The sequence below is a fragment of the Alosa sapidissima genome, chromosome 21 (genome assembly GCF_018492685.1).
Source record: "Alosa sapidissima isolate fAloSap1 chromosome 21, fAloSap1.pri, whole genome shotgun sequence".
Classification (NCBI taxonomy): Eukaryota; Metazoa; Chordata; class Actinopteri; order Clupeiformes; family Clupeidae; genus Alosa; species Alosa sapidissima.
Genome location: NC_055977.1, coordinates 20,052,581 through 20,079,329, shown reverse-complemented (window position 1 = coordinate 20,079,329; position 26,749 = coordinate 20,052,581). Strand labels below are relative to the sequence as shown.

Here is a 26,749-nt window from a genome sequence, read left to right as displayed (position 1 = left end):
GTTCAACAGAGTTCACTTTAATATTAGACTTACCATTTATAAAAAGGTGCTGAAACCATGTTTGATCGGTATACACACACAGCTGATAACTGATATCTCCCACAAAATTCAACTTTGTCGTTACGTATTTTGTCTTATAAATCACTGTAGATGGATTGGTAAACATGGAAAAACATGCAGACCATATTACACACACACTGTATAAGATACCAAGGAAGATGCGTAATGAACACACAAAAAAACACATCCTACTGAAACATATGTTGAAACTCATTCCTAGATGAAGCTCAATGGGTTTAGCAGAGAATTGTACTAGGAGCCACAGCAGAAATGCGTCTGGTTGGTAGGCTACATCAGGTCATTTGCTCCAATTGCTTCAATTGTTGGGTGAAGGTAACCAGGGAGAAGTTTGATGTTCTGACAGAATAGACATAATCCCATTATTCTGTCCCTAATAGGCATGAGATGTTTTTCAGAAGGGATGCAATACAAGCAGATTTCAAATGAGCTATTCCATGAGCTGATCATTAACAATGACTTGGCAGATGGCTGGATAACTCCCTCTTCATAATACATCCACAGAGACCATTGAGTGTTTGAATAATCAGATAATATAGATAAATTGATCAGGGAAGAACAAGTCATGAGGTTAAGCTGTGTCAGCTTTCTGGTAATGAAGAAGGCTGGGGCGAACACAGTATGCATCCCCATACACCATAATGGACTGCAAGGCAGAACCATCTGCTGTGGTCTGGTTGCTACTGGAAAATAGGCCCATTCTATACACTTATTTTACTGTGAACAGCATAGCAGAAATGCTAAGGATAACAATATTGTAATCCTATTTTATTTTATTAGCCTACATGAAGGGAAGTCTGTTTTCAGTATTCACGTTTTGCAGTTTTGAAAAATGAAATATATGCTTTAGGCTGTTCATACCATCCATGGATTGATGAAGGCCATTCCACACTCACACATAATCTGACAAGACAAGGCTAATTCTCATGCATTTTCAATGTAGTTTTATATTTATAGTCCATAAGTAATTCTGTGATATTTCCAAAAATAAAAAAGGTGTTTGGTAGCCTACCTTATAAGAATATCACATCAAGCCTAGCATGTTTTGCCTTTAAATGTTCCTGCAAAACAGACTATATGTCTCAACATTCCTTGGGTCCTAAATGTTGATACCAAAGTCAATATTGCGGCTATACTGGTGCTGTTCTGGATCTAAGCTGCTGGTGCTTTCCGAAGAATGACGCTTCTGGCCGAGTGTTGCCGATGTTTAGTAACCTACACGCCGATAGATGCCGAAGCCCCGAAGATTATCCCGATTTGAAACACCATAGAAGTCCCTTATTTGACGGGTTGAGGGCGAGGGAGAGAGAAAAGAATTTTAGACGAAAAACAAATTTTGTGGTATAGGCTTCTTGTCTCTTTACCCCAGCCCCGTTTTTTAGGCTATTTGTTTACGGATTATTCACGTTTCACAGCGATTAAGGTAATTATACATTTTAATTCACTAACTGAATAGGCTACCATAACGTAAATACTTTGCCTCAAATGGGTTAAATTATGCAGTTTTCAAATGCTTTTTTTAATTTCCTGTGTAAGAGTGTGATGTTTGTAGGTTATGGGCGTGTTACATGTGATACAGTGATGTGAGGAAAATAGCAACAATGAATATCCTACATTCATTGGGATGGAAATTATTTCATTCATATCCATTACAGATTGATGTATTGATTCTATGATTTATGAAAGTGAACATGTTTATCAGTTGCCTAATTTGTAATATATGGATTTCCATTGATGATTTCATACTTCAGCATAAATTAGGCGTGTTCATGATCTGTTTGGAGCTGCATGTTACTGTTTGGGAAAATGAGAATATACAGTGCTGCATAGGTTACCAGACTGCTGCGCGTCCTGCAAACATGTAAAACCCTACTGTGGTTTCAGATGAATGAGATTATTTCTCCCTCTTCTTCCGCTTACTTTGTATAAATGCACCACAACATGCTGTTAGGGATGCCTGAACCCCCTCATCCGTTTCTAATGATTTGCCGCTGCCCGGACCTACCGTTGAAAAGGCTACACCTCTAGGTCTTTCTTGGACCATGAACAATACTTACATAACAAACGAATGAAGGAGATTGCTAGCAGATGGCCATTTTCTATCATAATAGCTGAGTAAGTGTTTGCGTGCATGCCACGGCACTAACGGGAGGATGGTTCAGGCATCTGCTTGCTTTTGCGCGTGGGATAGCCTCAATTTGTGCGGGGCTATGGTCGTGTTTTTCTCACGTTTTTTATGTGCTAGATGTAGGTTGAGGTGTTTGTGTGAACGCGCCTGCGTACATTTGTATGTGTTTTTAGGAGAAAGTGATGGGTATGCGGGACAGTGTATGTGTGCGCTCACACATCTGTGCCATTCAGATGAATGTGAAAGGGTTCTCTTTAGGACGTCTCTGAATCATTTTCTGGCATCCCTCTGCTGGGACCGCTCTTGCGGGGGAGCGTGACACACCCTTGTCGCACTAGTGAGAGAGAGTAGGGGTGAAGGTGGGGGGCTATGGTTCCATATCAAGAGAGAGCATGCCTGTCAAAAGATAACATGACCGGAAACATGTCAGACCACACACCTCATGTTATGAGGGAGGAATTCCATGATGTTTTTTCCACCTCAAGGTCTTTATTGGTTAGATTTATGGTTTTGTAGTTGTTTTAGTTTAGATAGTTTTGGGATCTTCTAAAAGCTTATAAAGATTTATCTAAACGAATTATTTGTCTTACATGGTTTGTATGGTCACCTTACATGGTCAAAGTTTGTATGTTTATGGTTATTTATTCTGTTATTTAAATGTAGTCTATTTAAATTTAGGCCATAAAGACAAAAGCTAATAAACATAAACACAAAATATTGTTATTTAGACCATATTTCTCCAAATGGGGCATTCCTTTGTGCTCCTCTAGAGCAGTGTTTCTCAAAGTGGTCCGGGGACCACTGGTGGTCCGCAAGCTATCCCAAGTGGTCCGCGAGCAGATGTTGTAAAAAATAATATAGATGAGTTGTTTGCAATATTGAACCAACTTGTATGTAATTCAAAAGTTCTGCAATACTGCCTATGTAAGCTATGCCAATTTAAATCATATGAATCCTCTGACACAATAAGCAAGGTGCAAAGACAATAAGCAAGGTGGTTCAGTGAGTAGGCCTATTGTGTCTATTAGCTAGGTGGTACGTGAGGTTTTTTCTAATGGTTAAGTGGTCCTTGGTCTGTAAAAGTTTGAGAAACACTGCTCTAGAGTAATTGTACTTAAATCTGAGATGACCACTAATTCTGATTGCTACCATAGCTTTTAGACCTTTAATCTTTTTTTAACACTTCACTTTTAAAGCAAGAGTGTGTAAGTGCTCTATGGTCATTCTAACCACTTCTGTTATCCAAACTGGGATGCACTGCTGTCTGCGAAATCCTGCACGAATGCCCCTCAGCATCACACAAGCCGGGAGATTCACATTTCACATGGACATATCGGTTGCAAAATCATGTCCACCACAGTGTTGCTTTTTTTCACTCTTGGCATAAAAAGTGGTGCACTGCTCTGCTCTGAGTGAGCAGATTCGCCCGTGTGGTGATGAGAGAGCAGCGGAACTTTTCTCGGTCCAGGCCTGACGCTGCAGGAGGCCGAGCCATTGGCTCAGGATAACAACAAAGATCCTCTTTGATAGCCTTTCCCCGCATCACTGCTGTTTCCCGCCAGAGCGGAAGATAAGGGCACTGCTTAATGAAATGACAGACGAGGAGACTCAAACACTGAACAGTTGAACACATTGTCTTCAGGATCTTCTCCAACACACATCCTCTACATACTTACAGCACACTGCCCCCACCTACCCACACACACACTACACACACACACACACACAGTCACTGCTCCACTCCCCTCCCGCCCACACACACATCTTCACTGTCATCACTCACATACATCATACATACAGTACTCTGCTTGCAATAGTAAGTCCCTTCACCATACTTGCAGTACACTGCCCCCCCCCCCCCCTCCCCTACATACACAGCACATTATTTCATCAGGAAGCTTCTCCAACACACATCCCCAACATACTTACAGCACACTGCCCCCCCCCCCCCCAATACACAGCACATTGTCTCATGTGGAAGCTTCTCCAACACACATATTGCACACTGCCCTCTCCCCACATACACAGCACACTATCCCATCTCCCCTGTCATCGCCCCAAAACACACACCAAGACCCCTGGCAGTTGGGTTAGCCCCTTGAGCCGTGGATCTGCCCAAGGTTTCTTCCTTGGTAAGGGAGTTTTTCCTTGCCCCTGTTGCTCTTGGGTGCTCCTTGTTGGTGCCCCCCCCCCCAATCCTAATCCTCCCCCACCTTTCTTATGCAGCCCTTGCCACTTAATCTACTTTTTACCCCCCCCCCCCCCCCCCCCCCCCATAAATGCACAAATAGGCTGACACCAGACATAATTTCACTACATTTCTTACTTCCAGTAACTATATGCATGTGACAATAAACTTCCTTGTATCCTTGTATCTTGTAACACTGCGAGCTGGATTGTGGGCGATACTAAGAGACTGAGTCCCAACTGTCAGACAATGATAGATGAGCATGAAAGATGGAGAGCAGGGAGAGATCTAGTAGAACTATTAATCCTCCTGTTGTGTTCGTTTTGTGTTTACAGAAGCACATATACAGTCCATAATGATCAATAAGTATGTGCCTGGACTCAGTTTTATACACTGACCATTTTTTCACCCATTCATTTCTAATGGGTGGTAATTTTTGACCGGAAATAAACATGAGTGTTCTAAATAAAAAAATAAAAAAACACTCAAATTATTAAAAATTGTTTTGTATGTTCAGATGCCCTGTGTTAACAAAGTCAAGAAGCCTCATGGTAGTCAGAATAAGTTAGCAATATTTTTTAGAGAGAAGAATTGTCAATCGGTCACATTTGGCACGAACACAACAGGAGGGTTAAAAAGGTGCAAGTAAATGAGTTAGGATGGAAAGAGGAAGAGTTGAACATTGCAAGAGCACGAATCCATGTGAGGAAGAGAGATGACGGGGACAGGGAAGTGATGGGGGGATTAGACTGATGGGGATGGATAAAGAGAGAGGGAGGGAGAGAGAGAGAAAGAGAGAAGAGAGAGTAGTTGTTGTAATGGTGATGAGATGCGGAGGAAGTGGACAGAGCAGTGGTCCAGATTCTGCTGGCTGGTGTAAACAGGCCCAGGCCAGCACCTGGGATGGCCAACAGCTTTTCCTACCAGGCCAGCCTCAGCTTACCAGATCCATGGGGTATTGCCCTCAATGACATTGCTGTCTCTGAATACATCTAATGTCCCACTGAAGCACTGTATTGATAATGTGAAGTATGTTAATGGTTTGAGATATTGAGCTATTTAGAAAAAAACATTTTTATGTGGTTCTTCTGAGATTGGAGTCAATTATACCTACATATCTGCATGCTCATCCTTGAGCCCTGGTGAAAGCCAAAAAATATGATCTCTTTGAAATGTAATTATGCAAATACTCAAATCAGAGGAAAGGACTTTTTCTTCCCACACTTCCATTTGTAATTTGAAGAGTAATGTGCCAGACTACATGCAATGAGCTCTCAGATCTGGCTGTTTCCCAGAATGTAATGTTTATTTTCTTCTTTTGAATTCCTCTCATTTCTCAGGACCAGGCAAAATGAGCGTCCTTAGAGTGGCAGTGTTTGGTACCTTGATCTGCACAGGTAACAGCATGTTTTTATGTAATGTTTTCTTCGAAATTTACCCACAAATACAATTTGAGTGGTGGTCTCACCTACCATCTGTCAGCACAACAACCAACAACCATATTTCAGCGTGTCCTGCATTTATAATCACTTCCAGTAATGGAGATCCTTGTAGCATCTGTAGTAGCAGGATGTGGGAGGACTTAGAAATAGATTGACCTTCGGGGAGATATCAGAGGGGCTGACTGTATCATTTCTTGATTTCACACGAGGGAGCTTGGAATTGTTGGTGAGTCACCACCATCACCAGCTGTTTTAAAAGATACTTAGATGCATTACCAATCTGATCACAAAGCTATAGGAAGCCCACTTGCAGCATTGAAACTATATTTGGAACTATTTCCCAGAAATGGCACACTGAAGTAAAATGGAATCAGAATCCAGGGACGCTGTGCAATCAACTGGCAGCTGTAGTCCATGCCTAGATCTCTGCCCAGGGTTCCGAAAGTGCTTTCATATGCTTAAGCTTTCATGCCAGAGGACTTTGGCACTAAATCCAGATACAGTGTTGTCTTTGCTGCCTGACTGTTTTACATAAAGTTTATTTTGGCTGTCCGCAAAGCTATTTCAGGCCCAGATATGTAGGCCATTGTAAGTTGAAAATGATGAGGTATTGGTGGTGAGTTTATAGGCATTAGTGATGCAAGGAAGCCTCAAGGAACTCCTTATTTCAGTCTTAGTATCTGATTAAACTACTGATCAGATATTGTAAAATGACATTTAAACTTGTCTCTCTTTTCACAGTTGTATCTGCAACCATCAAAGGTATGAAAATCATTATATAAAAAGCAATCTGTTGTTATTGTTGTTTATTGATCTTACTACATCCCCCCGCCCTGTCTCTATCATTCTATACCTCTTTCTCTCTGTCTGTCTTTCTCTGCTATTATCAGTGATTACAATGTTTCTACTTTTCTCTCCTGGCCTGTCCATCTTTGTCTTTTTCATTTTCTTCGAACTCTCCCAGCGAAAGAGGAGCATCGGACGGCGTTCTTCGGGGAGGATGTGCACATCCGTGTGCCTTCGCTGGCCAGCACCGACGTGGTGTTCAAGCCACGGGTCAAAGGTCAACCGGAGAAGGTTCTAATGCAGAATGGGAATGTGGTCCACACCCGGGCCACGCTCAACACCCAGTTCCTCATCCTGGAGGACGTCGGCGAGGAAGACGAGGGCGTCTACATGATCAAGAACACAGAGGCACCAACCCACGTTCGGCACATCACACTCATCGTTAGAGGTATGAAAGGATCTTATAACACATAACACACCTTCTTATTATAGAAAATATATTTTGTGTAATATATTTTTAACAATAACAGCTGTGTTGATGTGTGGTTGTTTATAAATGACCCATTTGATGCATTATGTCTTAAGTTATGTTAATATCATCCATTTTAATTTTTGTATGACTGGAAACTGGGAGAGGTTTGACAGGAAGGAAGACACATCATCAGCACTGTTACTGTCACTTTCAATTACCACCCCAGTGGATTCATTTACAACCAGGCTTCCATGAAGAAGTCACTGGGGACAAATGTGTTGGGAGTTGGCTTTTCTGTGACCTCCTGCGAAGATGTAATTAGTCTGTCCTGGCCTGGCAACTCCGGCTGAAGTGACTCAGTGTGTGTGTGCTCATAATTAGTGTCACTGCTCATTGGTGTGGCCTTGAAGCACGTACGCTTTAATTGAGGTTGTGTGTTGTGAGGGAGGGGTGTGCTTCGCCCAAGCCAAGTCACCTGGTACAAATGGCTGCAGAGAGGCAGCCACCATGAGCGCTTGCTCATACAAACCGCTCGTGTAACACAAAACAGTGTGCATTCATCACACCGCTCACCTCACCACGCTACACCAGCGGTCAGGGGCTGCTGACAGATTTGACAGCTCCGGCTCCCCGCTCTTGATTTTCAATGCATCTGCCCCTTTTTTCTGCAACGCCGAGAACTTTTGAATAATGCTACGAAGTGAATCATTAGTCACACATCGATTTCCTCTCACCTCTGGTGCTGCCAGAGAACCATGAGTAACTGCCTTGTATGTGCGGCTTATTGTTCATATCTGATGGTGAGCGAGGCCCTGTTCCTGTTCTCCCCTGCAATGGTATTCAAAGAGCTGAAAACAAAGGCATGAGGTCTTCAGATGTTTTTCCCAACCCTCTTATTGCATGCCACTTAAGCATGAAGACAGATGGCAGCAGAATTCAGCAGAGTCCATCTGCTCATACAGCATGATCCTTTGCTGGAAATCACAGATGTTTATCAATAGAGGTAATGGCAGTGGTGATATTTCTTCACAAATGGTGGTTTGTGACACCTCATGTTGATTTCATTGTCCTACCCAGAGCCTTAAAGGGATACCAGGCATGCCTGATGCCTTTTCTCTACGAAGCTCCCCCTACCGTCTGTACGTGTCGATACGTGTGCGAGCCCTCGCTCGGTCTGAAGCTCTTTTCCTTTCTTTGCATCTTCCATCAAGGGTTTTCACTTCTTATTCGCAAGCTCTGCCATTATACACACGTTTGCAACAATCACTAGCGTTTCGTTAGCCTGCCTCTGTGCTGGGGATGCAGGATGTAAACTGATCCTGCTTCTCGCGATGTCTGAGACTTTGTGAGACTGAAGTTCGGCGGGTAGGATACACCGAACTTACAAGTGGGATATTCTTCCTACAGGCAGTAGGGGCGGGCGAGAGAGCCTTCATTCGCCCCGTAATGAGTCATTTAACCATATACCGACTTACGAAGATGATTAATTAACACGAAAACGTTGCCTGGTGTCACTTTAATATGTTTAGTGAGGTTTCCTCTTCACTGTAAAATGCTTTGGGTGCCATGAAAAGCGCTATATAAATGGACTGTGTTGTTTTTGTTGTCATTGTTTTGGTGATAATTGATTTAAATGGTATATGATACCCAGAGAGTCCTATTTTACCCCCCTTGTTCACCTCTAAAGGGAGGATGAGTTAGGAGTTGCTGCAGTTACTAACATCTTAGATGACGGTCAGTTTGTCCTGCTCTGGCCTGCTCTAAATTGAGGGCTAAAATAACCTTGCTTGGAAAAAAACCGATATGCTCGGTGACGAAAAACATTCCCACGAGGGGCCGAAAATACCAGCCTTAAACACCGGAATCCCTTCCTGAGTGCCTGTTTGACCTGTTTTTTTTTCTTCCCCGACAGATTGCGCTCTGGAGCAGACGGTGAAGTATGGCGACACTTACCACATCCAGCTCCACGACATCACTCTACCCATCACCCTGGAGTTCCGCTACGGCATCGCCCACATCAACCAGACCACCGAGTCTCCCCCTGTGGTGCTCCTGAACCAGACCTCCACCCCTGTGGACGAGTACAAGGGCCGCTTGGCGGTCAGTGCCAAATGGGTTACCCTCCACCGGGTGACAGGCATGGACGAGGGCAGCTACACCATCCTGGACAGTGACGGAAAGATCCGGATGAGGACCTGTCTAAATGTGAAAGGTGAGGAGGACTGAGTGGGTGGGCAGAGTATTAGCGGGGTGGTGATAGTTTGAAATGGAGTCTACAGAGGGAGGGATGTTCCCAGCAAAAACATTAAGTAGCTCATTAGGCCTTATGCCTACTAAGTAGTGACATTAATGTTTGTGGTGATCTGTTACTGTGGGCCTCTTAGTCTCAAAACAACTGATGCATTTGGAGCTTCGTTTCCATGACCACAAATGTATGAGACACTGAGCCACTAAAAGCGATGGGAGAGTACCATTTCGAAAAAAACAAAACGAATTCAAGAGTGATTTATGTTGATCTCTTCTCAGAGCACCAGAACTTTATTCACCTGGAATACGACAAGACTCTGAAGATCAACCTCCACCTGAACTACGACAAGGTCAACATGGTCTACACGAGAGACTCAGACCGCAAAGAACGGGTCATCTTAAACCAGGGAAAGCTGATGCTTCCCGTAGACCCGGTTCTGGATGGACGTCTCTCTGTGGAAGGTTCCGTGGTTTACCTGAAGCAGGTCCGTGCCAGCGACATGGGCACCTTCAGGGTGAAGGATCTGCTCGGCTTCCATGTTGCTGAAGTCCACCTTGAGGTTGAGTGTGAGTAAAATGTCTGATGCTGTTTTACCATTTCATGTCTGACCATCACATTTTGTTGTAAAAGTGGTTGCTATGCTTTTTAGTCAAATCCTTCACCTTTTAAAACTTCCCTTTCAATTCTTTTAATGTGATTGTTTTTAGTTGAATTTTTATTTGATTTTTCATTGCATTTTATTACATTCAAATATATAAGTATCATTACTCTTTTATTGTGTTATTGTTATAGTGTTATTGTTTCATTATTTTCTTCATTAAAATACAGGGTGTATAAGTATTCATACCCCTATGTTAAACCTATGTTGAATTCCCACAGAGGCAGGCAGATTTTGATTTTTAAAGGCCGGTTATTTAATGAATCCAGGATACTATGCATGCTGATAAAGTTTCCTTGACCTTTGGAATTAAAATAGCCCCACATTATCACATACCCTTCACCATACCTAGTGATTGGCATGGTGTGTATTTCAGTTAGCCTATTAGCTGGTTTGATTTGCATTGAGCTCAATGAGCATCTCATTGAGAGAAGTTGAATATGAGGTAAAGATATTTAGGAGACGAAACAATATGTAAGCAGGTCCAGGTCTCAGCCATGTTGGCTCAGGGAGTTGCTGCACATTATAATGCACATGAGCAGATGAGGTATAGGTTGACAATGAGAGAGGAGAGATGGCAGAATCTTGAGCAGGACTTAACATGCATTAGGATCTGGATTTACAGCCTTTTATGTCTTCGTCTCATTTCAGCCTAATGTCCTCATTCTGTCCGGGCCTATTCATTACGCTCTCACTTCCTGACTTATTCTCCTGCTGTAATTTTATCTTCCAGAACTCTCTTTTTGTCTCACAATTTCATATTCCTCACTTCTCCTTTGTATTCTCATCTTCATTTGTTATGCTGCAGTTTCTTCACCCAGAACTCTTTTTTTTGTCTCAGTTTCCTCGCTCTCATTTTTCCCTTATTCACATCTTTTTTTTGCCTCAGCTACAATTAATCTGACTCTGGTCTACCCTGTCACTAAACCTTTACCATTCCTTGACCTTCTCTCTCGCTCCTCATCCTCATCTTCATCTCCATGAGGTTCTTGCTGTTTCTGTGGCAGACATTTTTCTACAGGCAAAGTTTAATCACACACATCCATGTATTTTAGGTGCAGGATCAAAAATGTTTAAGTTCAAAGAAAAGTGAAGACACCGGAGAGCTCCCATTAAAGTTTTGTTTTATTTAAAGTGACGTTTCAACGCCCTTACAACCCTTCCTCAGACTTCAAACAAGTGTTACACCGATGCTCTTTTTAAATTCCATTTCCCACGTGATTACAATTAGGTTGCAGGATCCATAGTACAATCAATTCACTTAAATACTATCAATTGAATAAATATTGTACCATGCCCTTGTACATAAACAATACAGACACAGATACAAATATAGACATAATCGCAAGTACATACAATATTTTCTTAATTTTGGGTATATAATCTAATATTCAATCCACACTTCAGACAACAATATATTCACATATTCTTCTACCACACTTTCACTCTATTCTGTTACCCCAAAATATCTATTTTTCTTTGTATTCACTATGCCATTCTGTTCTCTCTCTCTCTCTCTCGCGCGCTCTCTCTCTCTCTCCTGGCTCTCCTCTCCCCTCTCAGCCTACAAACTTCCCCCTCTGACTGTGGCTATCCTTGCCATGCTGGGCCTGGTGGTTGTGCTACTGCTGGTGTGTCTGCTCTCCTGCCAGATCAATGTGCGCCGCCGGGCTGAGAAGGCCAGGAAGATCGCCCTCATCGCTCAGCAGGCGGGCAAAGGGGAGGGAGACACCTTCCGACAGGTAAATGGCTGCCTGCCAGCACAGCTTTGTGCCTGCCAACCACAAACGCTTTTATGATATATATGGAAAATATTGCATTGTAATAGTATGCAGTCTGTTATTGCTGATAAGTGTTTATCATGACCCAAGCAATGACACAGTTCCAAGGTTAGTGACCACTGTTATGTAAGCCAATGCTGTCAAAGCAATTTATTTTGGTGTTGAATAGCATCCTTATGGACTGAAACAATATGGTCAGACAGTGGCTCTAGTGCCAGTGTCACTCTACTGAACAGAGAGGGGCTTGATCTTAGCAGATACATTGTTGTTTATGTGTCTGCGTGTCTATCTGTTAGTGTTGTCTATGTTGTTGTGGGCGTCCTCACTGTCGACCTGAAGTGGACCAACATCCTGTACAGTTTAAATGTAAGAGATGTTGGATGGATGACTATAGAACAAATCACATTGCATTGTACACTCTCTCCGACTAAAGCTATCTTACAGACTAGCCAAATAGCCCTACACCACTGAAACCTTTCTGTCATAATGTCTAGTGTGGACTGTTAGATGTTAACCTGCTAGACTTAGTGTTTTTCCAATGACCATCACAATCATGCTCATATGTACACATCCATGTAAGTGTGTGTGTGTGTGTGTGTGTGTGTGTGTGTGAGAGAGAGAAAGAGAGAGAGAGAGTATATCTTCATGTGCATGTATGTATGCATGTGGCCTCTTTTGGCTGTGGAGGGGATGCTTGTGTCAGCTGTGTGTGTGAATGTTTGTGTGCGTGAGTGTGTAATGTATGTTTGCGTGTGTGTATGCACGTGTATGTGTGTGCTTGCTTGTTAAATGACTTCACTCAGCAGCTCTCTGCAGCAGGAAGCTAGTTAATGGTTTGCCTTGCGTTGCATCTCTCCCCTCTTAAAGGCGCGGATGGCGGAGCCTCTGTCCGGTGAGAGTCCTTGCGTGCGGCTGTCTCTCTCCCATAGTGCTGCTAAGTCCATGGATCTGTATTCGATGTTTGTACTAATGCTATTACGATGGGTTTTTCTTGTCAATGTGAAGTTGCCCTTGTTGCGTATACCTCTGGCTTTCCCACCCCCTCCCTCCATCGGTGGTTCTTAGTCTGTGCCATCCATCTGTTCATGGTTCCCTCTCTCCTCTCATCTCCTGGCTTCTCTCGAATCTCGATTACTACTGAAAAGAAAATTGACTAATGCAGCATATGGTGAACTGCAGGTGTTTCATCACCAACCCCTGCAGTTGAAGCTATGGTACAAATAGGCATACAGATGTGTTAAGTCCCTTAAGGTGTTCCCTTTGCAAACACACATGCACATACGACCTGTTAGTAGCCGATATTGTGGACAGTGGTAAGGTAACTATGTACTATGTGTATGTGTGTTTTGTATGCATATGTGTGCTAATTTGTGTTTATTGCTGTTTGAAGCTCTGCCCTTCTGTTTGCGTGTTCATGAGAACAAACAATTTCTGTTTTTGAGAGAGTGTGTTTACGTGTGTTTGTGTATGTGTGTGTGTGTGTGTGTGTGTGTGTGTTTGTGTGTGTGCTGTGTGTGTGTGTGTGTGTGTGTGTGTGTGTGTGTGTGTGTGTTTCTGTAATCATCTGTGGCTTGGGGATGTTAAAATGTCTAAAAGATGCTGATCACGACTACTTAAAAATTCTCATTTTTATAATCTCAGAACTCCACCTGCTCGAAGACAGCAGCAGAGATTTATTGATATTTGAATGCCTCTTTTCACAATTAATTGGCTGCCTAGATAAGTGTCTGCCTTCATAAACAAACAAAAAAATAACAACCTTCACTTCCTGCCAATTCCTCTAACCTTCCCGCACCTCATTGCAAACATTCAAAAAGACTCCATATCTGTAAATTATGTTTTCAATAAACCTGGCCAAAAAACAAGTGGGGGACATATGACAATCAGCTTAATAGATAACACTCCGAGAAAGACATCTGCTTTGTCACTGACTCAGTGATAGACAAACAGGTGCGTGAAACAACATCATCAACAACAACACAACTTGAACTAATGGACAACCGCTAAAAAGGAGAATTTATAATTGTGTATCAGCCCCATAAGCGATTGTCTCTGTTTGTCTGTGTATGTGTTACTGTGTCTGTTTGATTTTGTCTAGTTTTTGGAATTGTGTGGAGTTTCAGTGTGTACGTGCCATGCATATATATTGTGACAATGTGAAGGTCTCAAATAGTTTGATAGTATAAGCGATTGCCAGCAAACTCACACTAACTTAGAAATAATTAGTTTCCTTGGAAGCATGGTGATGAGATTTTGGTGTTTAAACCTGAATGGTTTAAATGGAGGCTGCTTGGACAACTGTAATGTAATGTTTGACCTCACAAGCCACTTATGCTCTCAGCGGTTACTGGAAACCACAGTGTTGCAATATATATCTCCTCATAAGGTTATCAGTAGCCGACGGAGCTCGGTGTGGGGTACGTGTATTGTGCTTCTTGTGTGTGCTTCTTTGGTCAGCCTTTACATGACCTGGCAGACCTGAGTTGGTGGCAGTTTCATAGCTTAGGGACCACAATGATTTGAGTTTTTAACGTATGTTGATGTTCGTCGTGTCATGGTTTACAGGTGGTTCATGAGGCCTACACAAGATTCACTGAAGACTCGATCACCCAGTCGCAGTGGGACCAAAACACGGACAACACAGAGGTTGAAATTAAGGTGGGCCACTCTCTGATTGTATACCAGTACTCTAGAAACCACAAGATGGTTGTGCTTTACTCTGTCAAGTGTATGTTTGTGATTAAGGATTATGACACTTCAAATGCTGAACAAGCAGATTAAAATAATCTTGCTAAAACTATTCACAGTGATACTGTGTACCATAATTCCCCCTCTATTATGGGATGATTAAATTTAGAAGTACTGTGCATATTTCCAGAACTGACTTAAACTGCCGTAGTACAATGTATCACAAGAATTGAATCTCATAGAATTACTACAGTATATAGAGGATTATAGAGGATAGTTTTTTCCAGAACTGTAACCACAACATTCCTTAAATTAGGCAATCTAAAGACATCTACCTGGTACAGAAACATACTTCATCTAGTCATTATAGTTGTGGCCTCCATCAATTTCATATTATTTTATCTATCACCAACCTTTGTCTTTGGTCAGGGTCTTGAAGTGTCCAAGGCTGGCCGCTATCAAAGTCTTCTCTCTGACAAGAACTTCCTGGAGATGAGTGACTCCGGGGTGGAGTTCACCTCCTCCGGGCTTCCACTAGACAGTGACACGGACGTGCCCATGACCTACGGCTCCCACAAGCCGCTCCTTGACTCGGTCCACTCCGACGGTTTCGTGACCGCTCAGCCCACCATCGCCGAGGGCACCGAAAGCAACTCGCGCACCCCTGACTCCATCCTGAGCGGCAGTCCCGCCAGCCTGCCCAAGGCCAACGGCCAGCCCGACGGTAACCTCATGGAGACCATCATCCCCGATTCGGCCCCCAGGGGCCCCGAGGTGGATGGCGTTGTGATCCCGGCTCCCGCTGGCAGCCCAGCTAAAGAGCCCAGCACTGATGTGGGGCCTGCAGGCGAAGCAGCTTCCACACCATCTGGTGCTGTTGAGAATGCCACAACTTGAAGAGCAACTTTGTACAGTAGAAACACCACAGAGAGAAAGGAAACATAGAAATGTATCTACATACCACTAACCACTTAACACTTTGACAATCCCTACTCAAACACCCCTAACATGCAACTATATACTGTAGTCATTACTGCTTGTTTTGCTGGAGGCGTAAGGGCCATCCATGCTACATTTCATATTTGGACACATTTCGATTTAACAAATGCTTAGTGCTAAAGTCTGAGCTAAACCCTAACCCAGAGGAACAACTAAAAAAATATTCCAACTGAACTCACCTAACTTCTAAGAAACACATGAGCATTAAACATATTTTTGCACAATGCATGCATTTGAATTAGATTCAGTCGAGATGTCTCAGCTGACCAAGAGCAAAAGACTAGTTTGGAATGACTGTAGTGCATGCAAGTCTCTTGGACAAACAGTCACAAACTTGAAAGTGTTGTATAAATATGTATAAATAATTAACATTGAAGGTATACCTAAAATACATTTTAAAAATCAGGGGTTACCCAACATAACATAACACACAACATTGCATAAAAATCCATTCCCTTTAATTGAAATGACCAAATAAATCATGTAAAAATCCATTATTCATAGCCACAATGGACATAAATCTTATTTTTGAGTACAATAGCATCATGTTATCCATAAAAACATTAAGAAATCTGAAACAATTTGAATCAATCATCTTAAGAATATCAGGCCGGAAAAAAAAAAAAATCCCGACAACAAATAAAGAAATACCCCAAAATCTAGACATACTGTATATCCTTTATGAGGTGGTTTGGAAGCAGTCTGGACATGGAAATGTCGTCTTTCTCCCCATCTCAGAAATGCACAAGCTTCCCCCAGCTCCACCTGACTGAGAGCCCATCAATAATGTATGGTTTCCCCACAACAGACCAGGAAATGATGGGTCGGGAGTTAGTGTAGGCCCTTCTGTCTTTCTGTGAGGCTACAGCTCTGTGAATGGTTGCAGCAGCAGCTCCTTTGGCACCTGTGTAAGGGTAGACCAGAGGCTCCGCTACTCTAAGCACTTTATCCTAGGGCTGACATGCATGTCTGGAAGAACGAGAAAGAGAATGAGAACAAGAGAAAAAAAGACAGAGAGAACGAGGCAGGCCTGGCAGCTTTCCTTTTAGTCCAGACTGTTCATCCTCTGCTTTTTTGTCGCTTCGTTTCACATGTTTTCGAGCTCATCCATCAAGGATGGCATCTGCTCTCTGATGCCATCCCCCTTGGATATGTCATCAGTCACTTCATCTGCCCGGCTCAGCACGTTTGGAGATACAGCATGGGAACCTGCAGAGAGTGTCACCATCCTACGTGCTGGTCACTCTCTCTCACACTTTCACAACAGTGAGAGAAGGGAGCGAGTGTCAGTAGAAGGCAGGACGGACATGTTTGCCTGTGGATTTCTTCACCCCCGGTCTTGATGACTTGAACTAGTGGAGATTGACAGGCGAACTTGACAAGTGACTGACAGTTGTCCACCCAGTTCCCAGTTCCCTCACCAAAGGTAATCCGTCTGTCTACTCTCTGGAGCCATTGCAGCGTTCTTTGCATGCCCGTAGAAGAGCTTCACTTTCAGTTTAGACAACTAAATGAAAGTGTGTGTCAGAATTCGCCCACTCTAGGAGAGCTGAATGTATGTGAGGACGTGTGCAACAACTGAATGTCATTGTATAGCGGAGGGAATGCTCATATGTCAATGCTTGTACATCGGTGGTGGCTTGCAAATTGGCATATAAATTATTCATTGTTTTTTTGAATAAGCCCCATTAACTGCATAGTGTGGTAGAGTTTGTTGAATTTAACACATTTCATGCTCATGCTTAAAACAGTATTGGTAGAAGTCTGCCGTAGTTGATAAAACAACACAGCATCAGTGTGACAGCTACATTTTAATGATCAGAAGCCTTTTTTCCCACCTGTCATTTTTATTTTTCTTACCAGTGGCATCTTTCAAGCACTACACTGTCAAGAATGACCCCAGAGGCCAGAAATTATTTACAGAGGTTGACAGACACATGATCTATTTTTGCTTGATGCATGAGTTCCTTAGTCCAGATTGTCACAACACAGAGTGGCATCTCACTTAATCACAGATCTCCCTCATCAGCTCCATTTCATCTAGTAGCAGCTCCGGAGAAGAGCATTCTCTCTCTCCATCCACCATGGCAGCAAATGAACCACTTGCCCAAGGCCAAAGTCATTCCCAGTCTCTCTTGGGGATGACCGCCTCCCTTCCCACGCCATCACATCTGCACAGTCAGAAAAGTTTTGTGTGCAGATGAATGATAAAACATTGGTGACTATGAGGGTGTGAGACTTATAACGGGTCTCTTAACACAGAGTGGTAGCGCCACACTGGCCGTCAGAGGGCCAAGTGCACTAGAGAAAACGTGTAAGATCTGTGGGCAATATTGCTACCTCATAACTTATCTGATGTCTGTGGAGGAGATCAACAGAGAGCACTAGGACTGCATGTGTGAGGTCTTAATGAAAAAAGCACAAATAGTAGGAAGAGTAGCCTTTTTTTTCTCAAAACTAAACATTTTTGAAATGATGTAGCAGCTAGTGTAAATACATGCTAAAAGTTTGATTCTAGTTCCGAGTTAGCTATGTTTTAATCAATCCTGGGCATTAATCTAACTTGAAAATCGAACAGGTATAGTAGTAGTACAGTCAAGTAAATGATCATCTGTACTTATTTGCTTTTATCTCATTTTTTTATTAATGATTTGTGGTAATACTTTCAAGCAGGATAAGGTTGAATGATACAGTAGCCTAGCTTATATTCTAAAGGCTACCACATGAGAAACCAACCCAGATATCAGTGCCTAACTTGTGCAACATCCAATCTGATCTATCCCATTCTTGTTTTAATATATATGGAGGAGTCAACCCCAACTTTAGCGGATTTAATAAGCAATAGAGCAGCAGATATCAGTGGCTTGCAACCTACACAGGGTAGATGCATCATGCAGTGAAGCACAATTAGTGTACACCCATGACACCACCACATTACCACAGCCCTTGTCTTCACTCATGTAAATAGAACCAGTGCATGCCAGTAGTAGTAGTCTTTCTTAATGCAAGGCTAATGCAAGATCATTTTCTATTCTATGATTGTTGCATTTTATTGAATTATTTAATCTGACACCAGTGAGGAAGGAGGCATTCTGAGAAACCCCTAAGACAGAATGAGAAAGCACACATTATTTTCCCAATGTCTTTATCTTTCTTTCTCTGTCTCTCTTATCCCTGTTCTTCATCTCAACTATACATTATGCACTTAATCCTCAAAGCATATTGTAAACCATCTCAACAACATCCACCTTAACTCATAATTTCAGCAAGAGAATGTTTTTGTTTTTGATATTACCAGACAAAAAAGTACATACACCATAACTAAGAGTACTGCTACAGCTATGACTTTTACTATCCTCTTTTAATCTTTTTTGAAATGCTGTCCAACATATACAAAAGACTTAATCCAGCATGCTGAACCGTAGTTTGCCTGATAGACAGCAGCCACCATGCATTGCACTGTAGGTATTGGTTTCTGTCCATGCGTACTGGGAAGTTTGCTTCGGTGTCAATGGTACTATACTGCAACTCAAGCTGACAAAATGCATTCGTTTACCCCTTGAGACACATGTGTTTGTCCTATTTTCATCAGGACAAAAATAGTTTCACTTTGAACAGAATCTGTCTGAATTGGGTAGTTCATGAAGTCTCATTAAAGATTAGGAAATGCAATGACAAATTCAATAGAAATATATCAAGGAACAAGAGAGAAATCATCCCATTGAAAGGACTAGAAACATGTACATGCTGATTTGGATTTCAGCCCAGAAAGCAATGAAAGATCAAGACCATTCAGGTGTAGTGCAGTGACAAGATGTCCTTGCATTTCATGGTTTTAACAAGGCTATGCAATATCCCTTCTATGCCCCAAGGGAGGCAGTCGTGAGCCGCACGCCCCCCTCAGGTCTGTCTTGAACTGACAGACCTCAAGTGGAATCATGTTTTTTCTTCCATTTTGCAGGCCATATGCAAGCATCCTATAGCTTTACAGTCTCATGTTTCATACATTAACCTAAATAACAATGCCCATTCTTGTCAGTGGCTGAAAATAGTTAACAATTAGGTATCACATATGTTTGATGTATGTATGATGCCAAAAATGAAAAAAATATTTAGAGTCAATGCCTTAATTGTGGAAATATTTGAGTGTTGAGTCTGAAAACCAAGTAGCCTAGGCCTAAGCTGTCTCTAAATGCATGAATTTAATGACAGGATATTGTTCTCTTCACCGTTCAGTAGGTAGGCTATTTGTGAATTTTGTTTAACATGTTTAGAATTTACTTTGAATAGGCTACACATATACTCATTCTGAAGAAGATGAAAAAAATATGGTATCATTGACTCGACAACACTTCTCAGTCATGTATAGTTACCTTTTATATGCTTGTTTTAATTTCCTGATAAACTGACTCCATTTATAAAAATGCCTCTTTAAAGATATAGGCTACTAGGCTTAACATGCACAGTTTTGTAAGATGTTCTTTCTTTTATGAATGAATTCTGATTATAATTAAAAAAATCATTTTGACAACTACCAAGACTGTTGTATTTTCTATAAAGGTTTGTGAGCATGAACCTTCGCTTTGTCAGTCAAACTGGATAAAAAGCACCTGCCAAATAAATAGCCAAAATACTGCCCATGCCTGCTTCATCTGTTTAGCTTCAGCTAGTGGTTCTCAAACCTTTTTCTGTCATTCCCCACTTTGGAAGTGAGGAATTTTCAAGCCCCACCTGACCCCATCAACTCCGTAAAATGGTAGCCTAATGTTAAAAAATGGTTCCACACTGCATTTCCTGTCTTGGTCCGCTGGATAAGATGCTATTTTAATTAATTTGTCGGTCTGTTTATGACTCCTATGTTTGTGTGTGGCTATTTTGTTTTAAATATATTATCTTGTCAAAAAAGAAAGAAAGCCATTATTAAAGATTAACAAAAACAACCCCCAAATATGTCATCCTGTTCACCCCCACACTTTGAGAACCACTGGCTTAGGCCTATACTTCAGACTAGGCCTATGCTTATGGTTTTTGTTAATATGAAAACTAATTTGCACCTGCCAAATAAATATTGAATTTCCCCTGGGGATCAATAAAGTATCTATCTATCTATCTATCTATCTATCTAATTTTCATTGTTGACATTTATTATTTTTATTATTACTAGGCTAGTATAGGCTACTTAATGCAGACTTTTCATAATATTATTTGAAACCATTGTTTTAAACGATGTAGGCCTAGTGTCCTGGCTACTGGCCTAGTTATTTTGGACAAAGCGTCTGCCATAACCACAACCATCAAGGAAAACGACACGAAGATACTGACCTCAGTCATATCCAAAATAAACATGCACTTTAGGTCAGCAGTAGCCTATTTGATTTACGCTATAGAATAAAATACAACAAAGATGTTATTTGCATTGTTTACAACAAGACTTCAAGAAACAAGACTTCACTTTTCTTTCAGACATTTTTAAACGTCAGTTTTCGCGGAACGTCAAATTCTATGACAACAGAGACGGAAGTGGCGTGAATCTCGCGCAAGGAAGCCTTTCTGGCGCGCCAAATTTCAAAGGACTTCCTGGGAAAAGGACGCGAAAAAGGGGGACAACAGCGATTAAATAAAGTATAATTATCCCAGTTTGCAATTCCATTTTCTCAGTGAAAAGGTATGTTGGGAGTTGTTAATCATATATGCTTAAATTAAATGTAAAAAAAACTGTAGTTTGATTGATATTTTGTGTGATTATGTAAGACGTCTTTTATGCCGACCGCAAGCTTTACCAAATAGTAGCCTACTAGCTGGCGTCAATGTTAGTTGGCTAGCGAGCTAAGCTAAGCTAAGCACCGATTCTTCCAATGCGGTCCTACTGTTCGTGCGGATAACTAAGCTAACGTTACTTCCTATTGTACTTTTCGTATATGCTGTTGGCATGCGAATAACTTTCACGACATAAACATGGCAATCGTTTTCAATTGCAAATGTCGTCACCCGAACATCTCAATGCATTTGACGATTCTCAAGGTTATCTTGCTTAGTGACATTAACGATTATTCATTTACGTTAAGTGATCTGGTGTTTTTCCATGCTGAAGTTAACGTTAGCTACCTAACGTTAACGCACAACAAACGTCAACATATTAAATGCAAGGAAACGGGTTGCTATTGAATGGTTGATGAACCTCGATTTATGTATATAAGCTACATCCTATTCTTTATGCATGCTATTCTTGTGTGATCTTATTGCCACTACAACGACGACCTGTCTTTACAGTGTTATTGTTTGTTAAGTAGCTATCTAGTCAACTGAAATATATTAATCATAGTTAAATTAACTATGTCACTCACCTTCCATGTTAACTTTTAAAGTAGGTTTCATGATATTGCATCGTGCTAACGAAGCTGAATTATAGACGTGCGAGCTTGCAGACTAAATCTCATCCTTCAGTCAATCCTTCATAGTTTATTAGGTCAAGTCACCCTTAACGAGATTATTCCTCTCTTCTGTTTCTCTTAGGTGCAGGGACGTCACTTGGCAAGACGCAAACTTTCTGTCTTTTTAATTTTGACCAACAGACAAACCCTAATCTGTGTAGAAGACACGAGCGTTACACAGGCCATAGTAACTGTATTTCCATTTTCGTCAAACTGTCACTGTAACTGTTAGTTATTTGCTTGTGTAGACATGTACACGGGTGACGTTGTGTCCCCATTTTAAACGCTATTTTAAAGTTGTCACCAGTACAATTTCTCGCCTTAATATAAAAAATGTCTCGTATTTAAATGAAAACCAATCATATTTTTAGTTGAGCACAGCTCAGGGCTTTATTCTGGCGAACTCGATCGGGTGCGGGAGGGGTTGTTGGGAGCCGCGATGCTGTCAGAAGTGCAGCCCTGCTTTCAGCTGCTGAGAATCGGCTCTTCCTCGTCCAACGGCGGCGCTCTACCGGACTCATCTCGGGACCTGTACACGTTTCGGCCTGCACTCACTCATTCAGTATTCAGGCTAGGCAGGGCGGCGGAGTTGTGCGATGTGACCCTGGATGCCGCCAATGTGTCTCGCATTCATGCAGAGCTGCACGCAGAGAAGGAGACCACTCTAAATGGAGAGGAGGGCTGGACAGTGCGGGTCAAGGATCGAAGCAGCTATGGTAAGCCCTGATTTATTGTCACATTCAATTACAGTCATGTTGGGTTTACTCTCTTGAGCTAATGGCATTCCGAGCATGTTTGGGTCCTTTGGTCAAACATTGCATTACAACACCCTATTCTCTTAAACAGACTCACATTCAATATTTGTTTAACATAATATTTCTGTACTTATTTCTAGGCACCTGGGTCAATGATGCACGTTTGCAGCCTGGTGTTCAGTGGGAGCTTTCAGATGGTGACACCCTTGCTTTTGGTGGGCAGTCGGAACAAGGGAGCCCAGAGTTCTATTTCCTGTTCCAGAAAGTCTGTGTGCGCCCGCTCGATTTTGACGCCATCACCCTCCCGAAGGCGGGCTCCTTCTCCTCGGACCTCCAGAACCGCATTAGGACCAGTCAGGAGCGCAAGGTGGAGCCGCAGCTGGACCTCAGCCGCCTGTCCATCAAGCGCGCCACCGTTATCCTCAACTCCATCGGCAGTCTGAGCAAGATCAACGGCAGTTGCTGGACCTTCCGCCGGGCCGACGGCACGTCCTCGCCAGCGTCCAGCCGCGTCGGTAGCCCCACGGCCACCTTCCTCATGCCGCCCTCTACGCCTCCGCCTCCGGCCGCGCCACCCGCCACCTCGTGCAGCACGTCGGCCAAGAGCCGCCGCAAGTCTGCCCACACGGTCCTCCTGGAGGATGACAGCACGGACGAGCAGGGGAACGTAATGTCGGTCGGCGAGGCCAGGCTGCGTGGCCGGAAGAGGCGCCGCCTCTACAAGTCCGAGTCTGAGGTCTTCCATCCGCCACTGGCCAAGCCCGAGCCAAGAGCTCCTACTCGGCCCCACATCAACATCACCTATGACAAGAACTCTCACTATAACAATCATAATCACCATCACGGTGAAGTCAGAATGGGCCAGCACATCATCGCCAACGTGCACATGCGACGCACAAGCGCCGACACCGCCTGTAACCGCAGCAACGGGGGCCGGGTCACCCCTGTGTTCCGCCAGCGGGAACCGAAGGGCCTGTCCCCGGCAACGCGGGGACGGAGGAGGTCTGCACCCTCGCCTATGTACTCCCCCCTGGTGGTTGGAGGAGAGAACTACAACCTGGCCTCGCCCTCCCTGAGGCTGGCCAGAGGAGGCAGGGAGAGGAACCAGTTCTCCCGCTTCCATGTCACTACAGGGTGAGGCACCTCTCGATGGACTAATTTCCTGTTTACCCTTAAAACTGGGATTGTCAGCCCCTGGGCTATTTACAAATGAATGACGCCTAATTAAACTATTCCTCAGATAAGGGCATGTATTTTAGGTGCGGTAGAACAGGCTCTGTCATGTTTATTTTTGAAAATGCCAAAGTATGCACTATTGCTTTGTAGAGAGGTCCCTTTTACACCATGGATCCTCCCTTTGGCTCAGGCACTCAGTGCCAGTGTGGAATTTGTGGTGTACATCTAAAGAGCTGCTTAAGTGTTTACCTTTCATTTTGATGTGTGTAGCTTCTATTCTATTCAAAAAAATGCACTGGAAATGTATGTACAAAATGACGAGTTTACCCTCCTCCCTCCTTCAGGAAGCGGCGCGGCCGACCCAGGAAGCACCCTCTTCCTCTGCGTCCATCTCTCCCCTCCCCTACGTCCTCCTCCTCTTCGTCCTCCTCTTCCTCCTCCTCTTCGTCCTCCTCCTCCTCGTCGGATGACGACGACGAAGATGAGGAAGAGGAGCGGGCCCAGGTCGGCGGCACGGAGGCGTGCGCGGCCGGCCTGCGCTGCCGGCTCCCCCAGCAGGACACGGTGCAGTGGATCCAGTGCGATGACTGCGACGGCTGGTACCACGTGGACTGCCTGCGCTGCGCCCGCCCCTCGCTCCTGCTCGACCCCAACGCTGACTTTCACTGCGGCTGCCGCTAAGGCCTCATCCCTCCACCTCTCCACCCCCCCCCCCCCCCCCCCCACACACACACACACACGCGCAAACGCAGACAAAAGTGTTCCTGCTTCCATACAGCAAAGACCGACCCCACTGATAAATGCAGAGGCTACTGCGACCAGCTACCCACTGCCACTGTCCATTTGTGCACACATTTAAAAGTACCCTGTGGCTTTAACATGGCATTGACCTGTACGCTGTCTGCTATGTGCTCACAGCCTACTCTGTACTATGGATACACATTAACATGCACACAGTATGATGCCCCCTTTCGCCAATTTCATTAGTGCCACAAACCCACACCACAGAGCCACTTTATCATCAGTGAAACCATTAATCCCCTAATGTTAAATGATATATTAACGCATAACACACACACACACACCCCTACCTTTTTCAAATCCAGAAATGTCTTAATTGTGTAACCTCACCTGTCACCATGGCCATGCACACATTGGGTGTCTGTCCATCAGGAATGTACACACACACACACACTCACAAGCCATCAGAGTCACTCACTCTACTGATCAGCTATTCTGTCTGACCTGGGCACAGTCCTGTAATTGGTTCAGATAAAGCTCTAATGAATTCCGTCAGCCGATTTAGTGTTGACTTAAAAGCGTTCCGCGGCAGCTTCCTTCCTGCCAGAGCGAGAGAGAGAGAGAGAGAGAGAGAGAGAGAGAGAGAGAGAGAGAGAGAGCCACTCATGGGGACCAGCTCCTGGCAACGCTGATGAAAACTCAGGCACAGGCGCGGCTGCATTAGAAGCGCACTGATCATTACGGTGGCAGGAGGAGAAGGGCTGATGCATTAAAGTGACTTTTTAAAAAGGCTTTTGTGGATCGTATTCCTGCATTTGAAGACTCATTCCCTCTCCCCCTTTGTAAAAAAAAAAAGAGGCCATCGTGGGCTTCTTCTGGGAAATGGTCTGAAATGGTCTTTAAGGCTGAACTTTAATGGCGTGCGGCAGGCGCGTGTCGGGGAAATTACTCTCATCAATCACTTGCCCAGCAGAAAGTGGCGTTGGGATGCTTTAAAGGACTTCATCTTCATCTCGAGCCTCACATCACAGACTTTGATATGGAACACTTTATGATTCTCCTCACGTTGGGAAATGACCATCATTGCTTCGTAAATTTCAGTGGGCATTTACCTAAAGAGTGCCAGGAGCTGTGCTCAAGTTTTCAAACAGAGAACTTTGAGAGTGACTCGTGTTTACCATACCCTCAATGCAGTTGAGGGACCAGGCTGCTTAGGCAGGCAGTAAGACTGAGGCTTGGGAAGCACATTTTTGTCATCTTCCTCTGGCATGTCTGTCTGGCAATTTGTATGTGTGTGGGTGTGTGTGTGCATGTGTTTGAGTAGTACTTTTGGGTGGCACATTTAACACTGTTGTGTATGGTTCAAAGGGGGGGGTGGGAGTAGCCCTTTGACGCTGGCGTTTAAAGAAAGCCTTGCGGTTGTGCAAATTATGGGGCCATTTTCTAACCAGATGTAATAATTAATCTCAAAGCTACAAGATGTTGTTTTGGCAGAAGAATGCATTGTGTGTTGCTGTCCTTGCTAAACTGTATACCAGATTTTGTGACATTTCTTACAGATCAGTCCAGTACTGTGATTGTAATATTATGGGATATATTAATGCATAAAAACGCATAAGGAGCAGGTATTAATTAAGGGTCACATCTGCTGTCAAAAATTCAGCTTCTTGTGGAAAACAAAAATATTATATATTGTATTTTTCTTTCCATACGTCTTATTAACCTAAGCTTCCACTTTTACAGGCGCTAACCTCACGTGTAGGAATATGTTGACTGCTATAACTAATCGATTTAAGCCGGTTTATATCTATGAATGTGTTTGTTTTTACACTGTCTTCACTTTACGAAAATGGATCAGAACCATTGTAATCTGCATGCCTTTCACAGTGTTGGGCTATGAGGTGCGAGGGAAATCAGGGCCTGAATAAAATATTTAAAAGAGAGGTGATTGTGTTGCAAATGTATGTCTTTAGAAGCTATGCGCCTGCTCAGTATTCATGAATTGTCTGGTTATTTTCATATTATGCATGTTTCCCCCAGTTCTGTCAAATTATAAGCCTCTCTCTGATCCATTATGGTTACTGTCATGCAAATAGTTTAATCTATCAAATGCCTGACAGGAGGTGAATATTAAGAGAATAAAGCAGTAGAGTTTTAACACATACACAACAGTTGGAT

At 43.2% G+C, this 26,749-nt stretch overlaps 2 protein-coding genes across 2 annotated transcripts; both read left to right on the top strand.

The window, feature by feature from the left end:
* Positions 1-1,351: 1,351 nt before the first annotated feature.
* LOC121695165 lies at positions 1,352-20,002 on the top strand. The gene is made up of 9 exons (XM_042075709.1): positions 1,352-1,501; positions 5,735-5,791; positions 6,578-6,598; positions 6,801-7,070; positions 9,007-9,306; positions 9,621-9,908; positions 11,564-11,742; positions 14,347-14,439; positions 14,899-20,002. The coding sequence occupies exons 2-9, from the start codon at positions 5,746-5,748 to the stop codon at positions 15,364-15,366; spliced, it is 1,665 nt and encodes a 554-aa protein (XP_041931643.1). The 5' UTR covers positions 1,352-1,501; positions 5,735-5,745; the 3' UTR covers positions 15,367-20,002.
* A 975-nt stretch (positions 20,003-20,977) lies between these two features.
* Positions 20,978-26,519, top strand: tcf19l (transcription factor 19 (SC1), like). The gene is made up of 4 exons (XM_042075712.1): positions 20,978-21,133; positions 21,982-22,615; positions 22,795-23,788; positions 24,175-26,519. Exons 2-4 carry the CDS (start codon positions 22,339-22,341, stop codon positions 24,509-24,511), a joined length of 1,608 nt encoding a protein of 535 aa, XP_041931646.1. The 5' UTR covers positions 20,978-21,133; positions 21,982-22,338; the 3' UTR covers positions 24,512-26,519.
* Positions 26,520-26,749: the final 230 nt, after the last annotated feature.

What these genes read in the sequence shown, in the direction of transcription:
- LOC121695165 (XM_042075709.1), top strand. Translation starts at nt 5,746, where the DNA reads ATGAGCGTCCTTAGAGTGGCAGTGTTTGGTACCTTGATCTGCACAG. An exon ending in CATCACACTCATCGTTAGAG is followed by an intron (nt 7,071 to 9,006) that starts GTATGAAAGGAT and finishes CTTCCCCGACAG; the next exon opens with ATTGCGCTCTGGAGCAGACG. An exon ending in AGTCCACCTTGAGGTTGAGT is followed by an intron (nt 9,909 to 11,563) that starts GTGAGTAAAATG and finishes CTCCCCTCTCAG; the next exon opens with CCTACAAACTTCCCCCTCTG.
- tcf19l (XM_042075712.1), top strand. Translation starts at nt 22,339, where the DNA reads ATGCTGTCAGAAGTGCAGCCCTGCTTTCAGCTGCTGAGAATCGGCTCT. An exon ending in CAAGGATCGAAGCAGCTATG is followed by an intron (nt 22,616 to 22,794) that starts GTAAGCCCTGAT and finishes ACTTATTTCTAG; the next exon opens with GCACCTGGGTCAATGATGCA. An exon ending in CGCTTCCATGTCACTACAGG is followed by an intron (nt 23,789 to 24,174) that starts GTGAGGCACCTC and finishes TCCCTCCTTCAG; the next exon opens with GAAGCGGCGCGGCCGACCCA.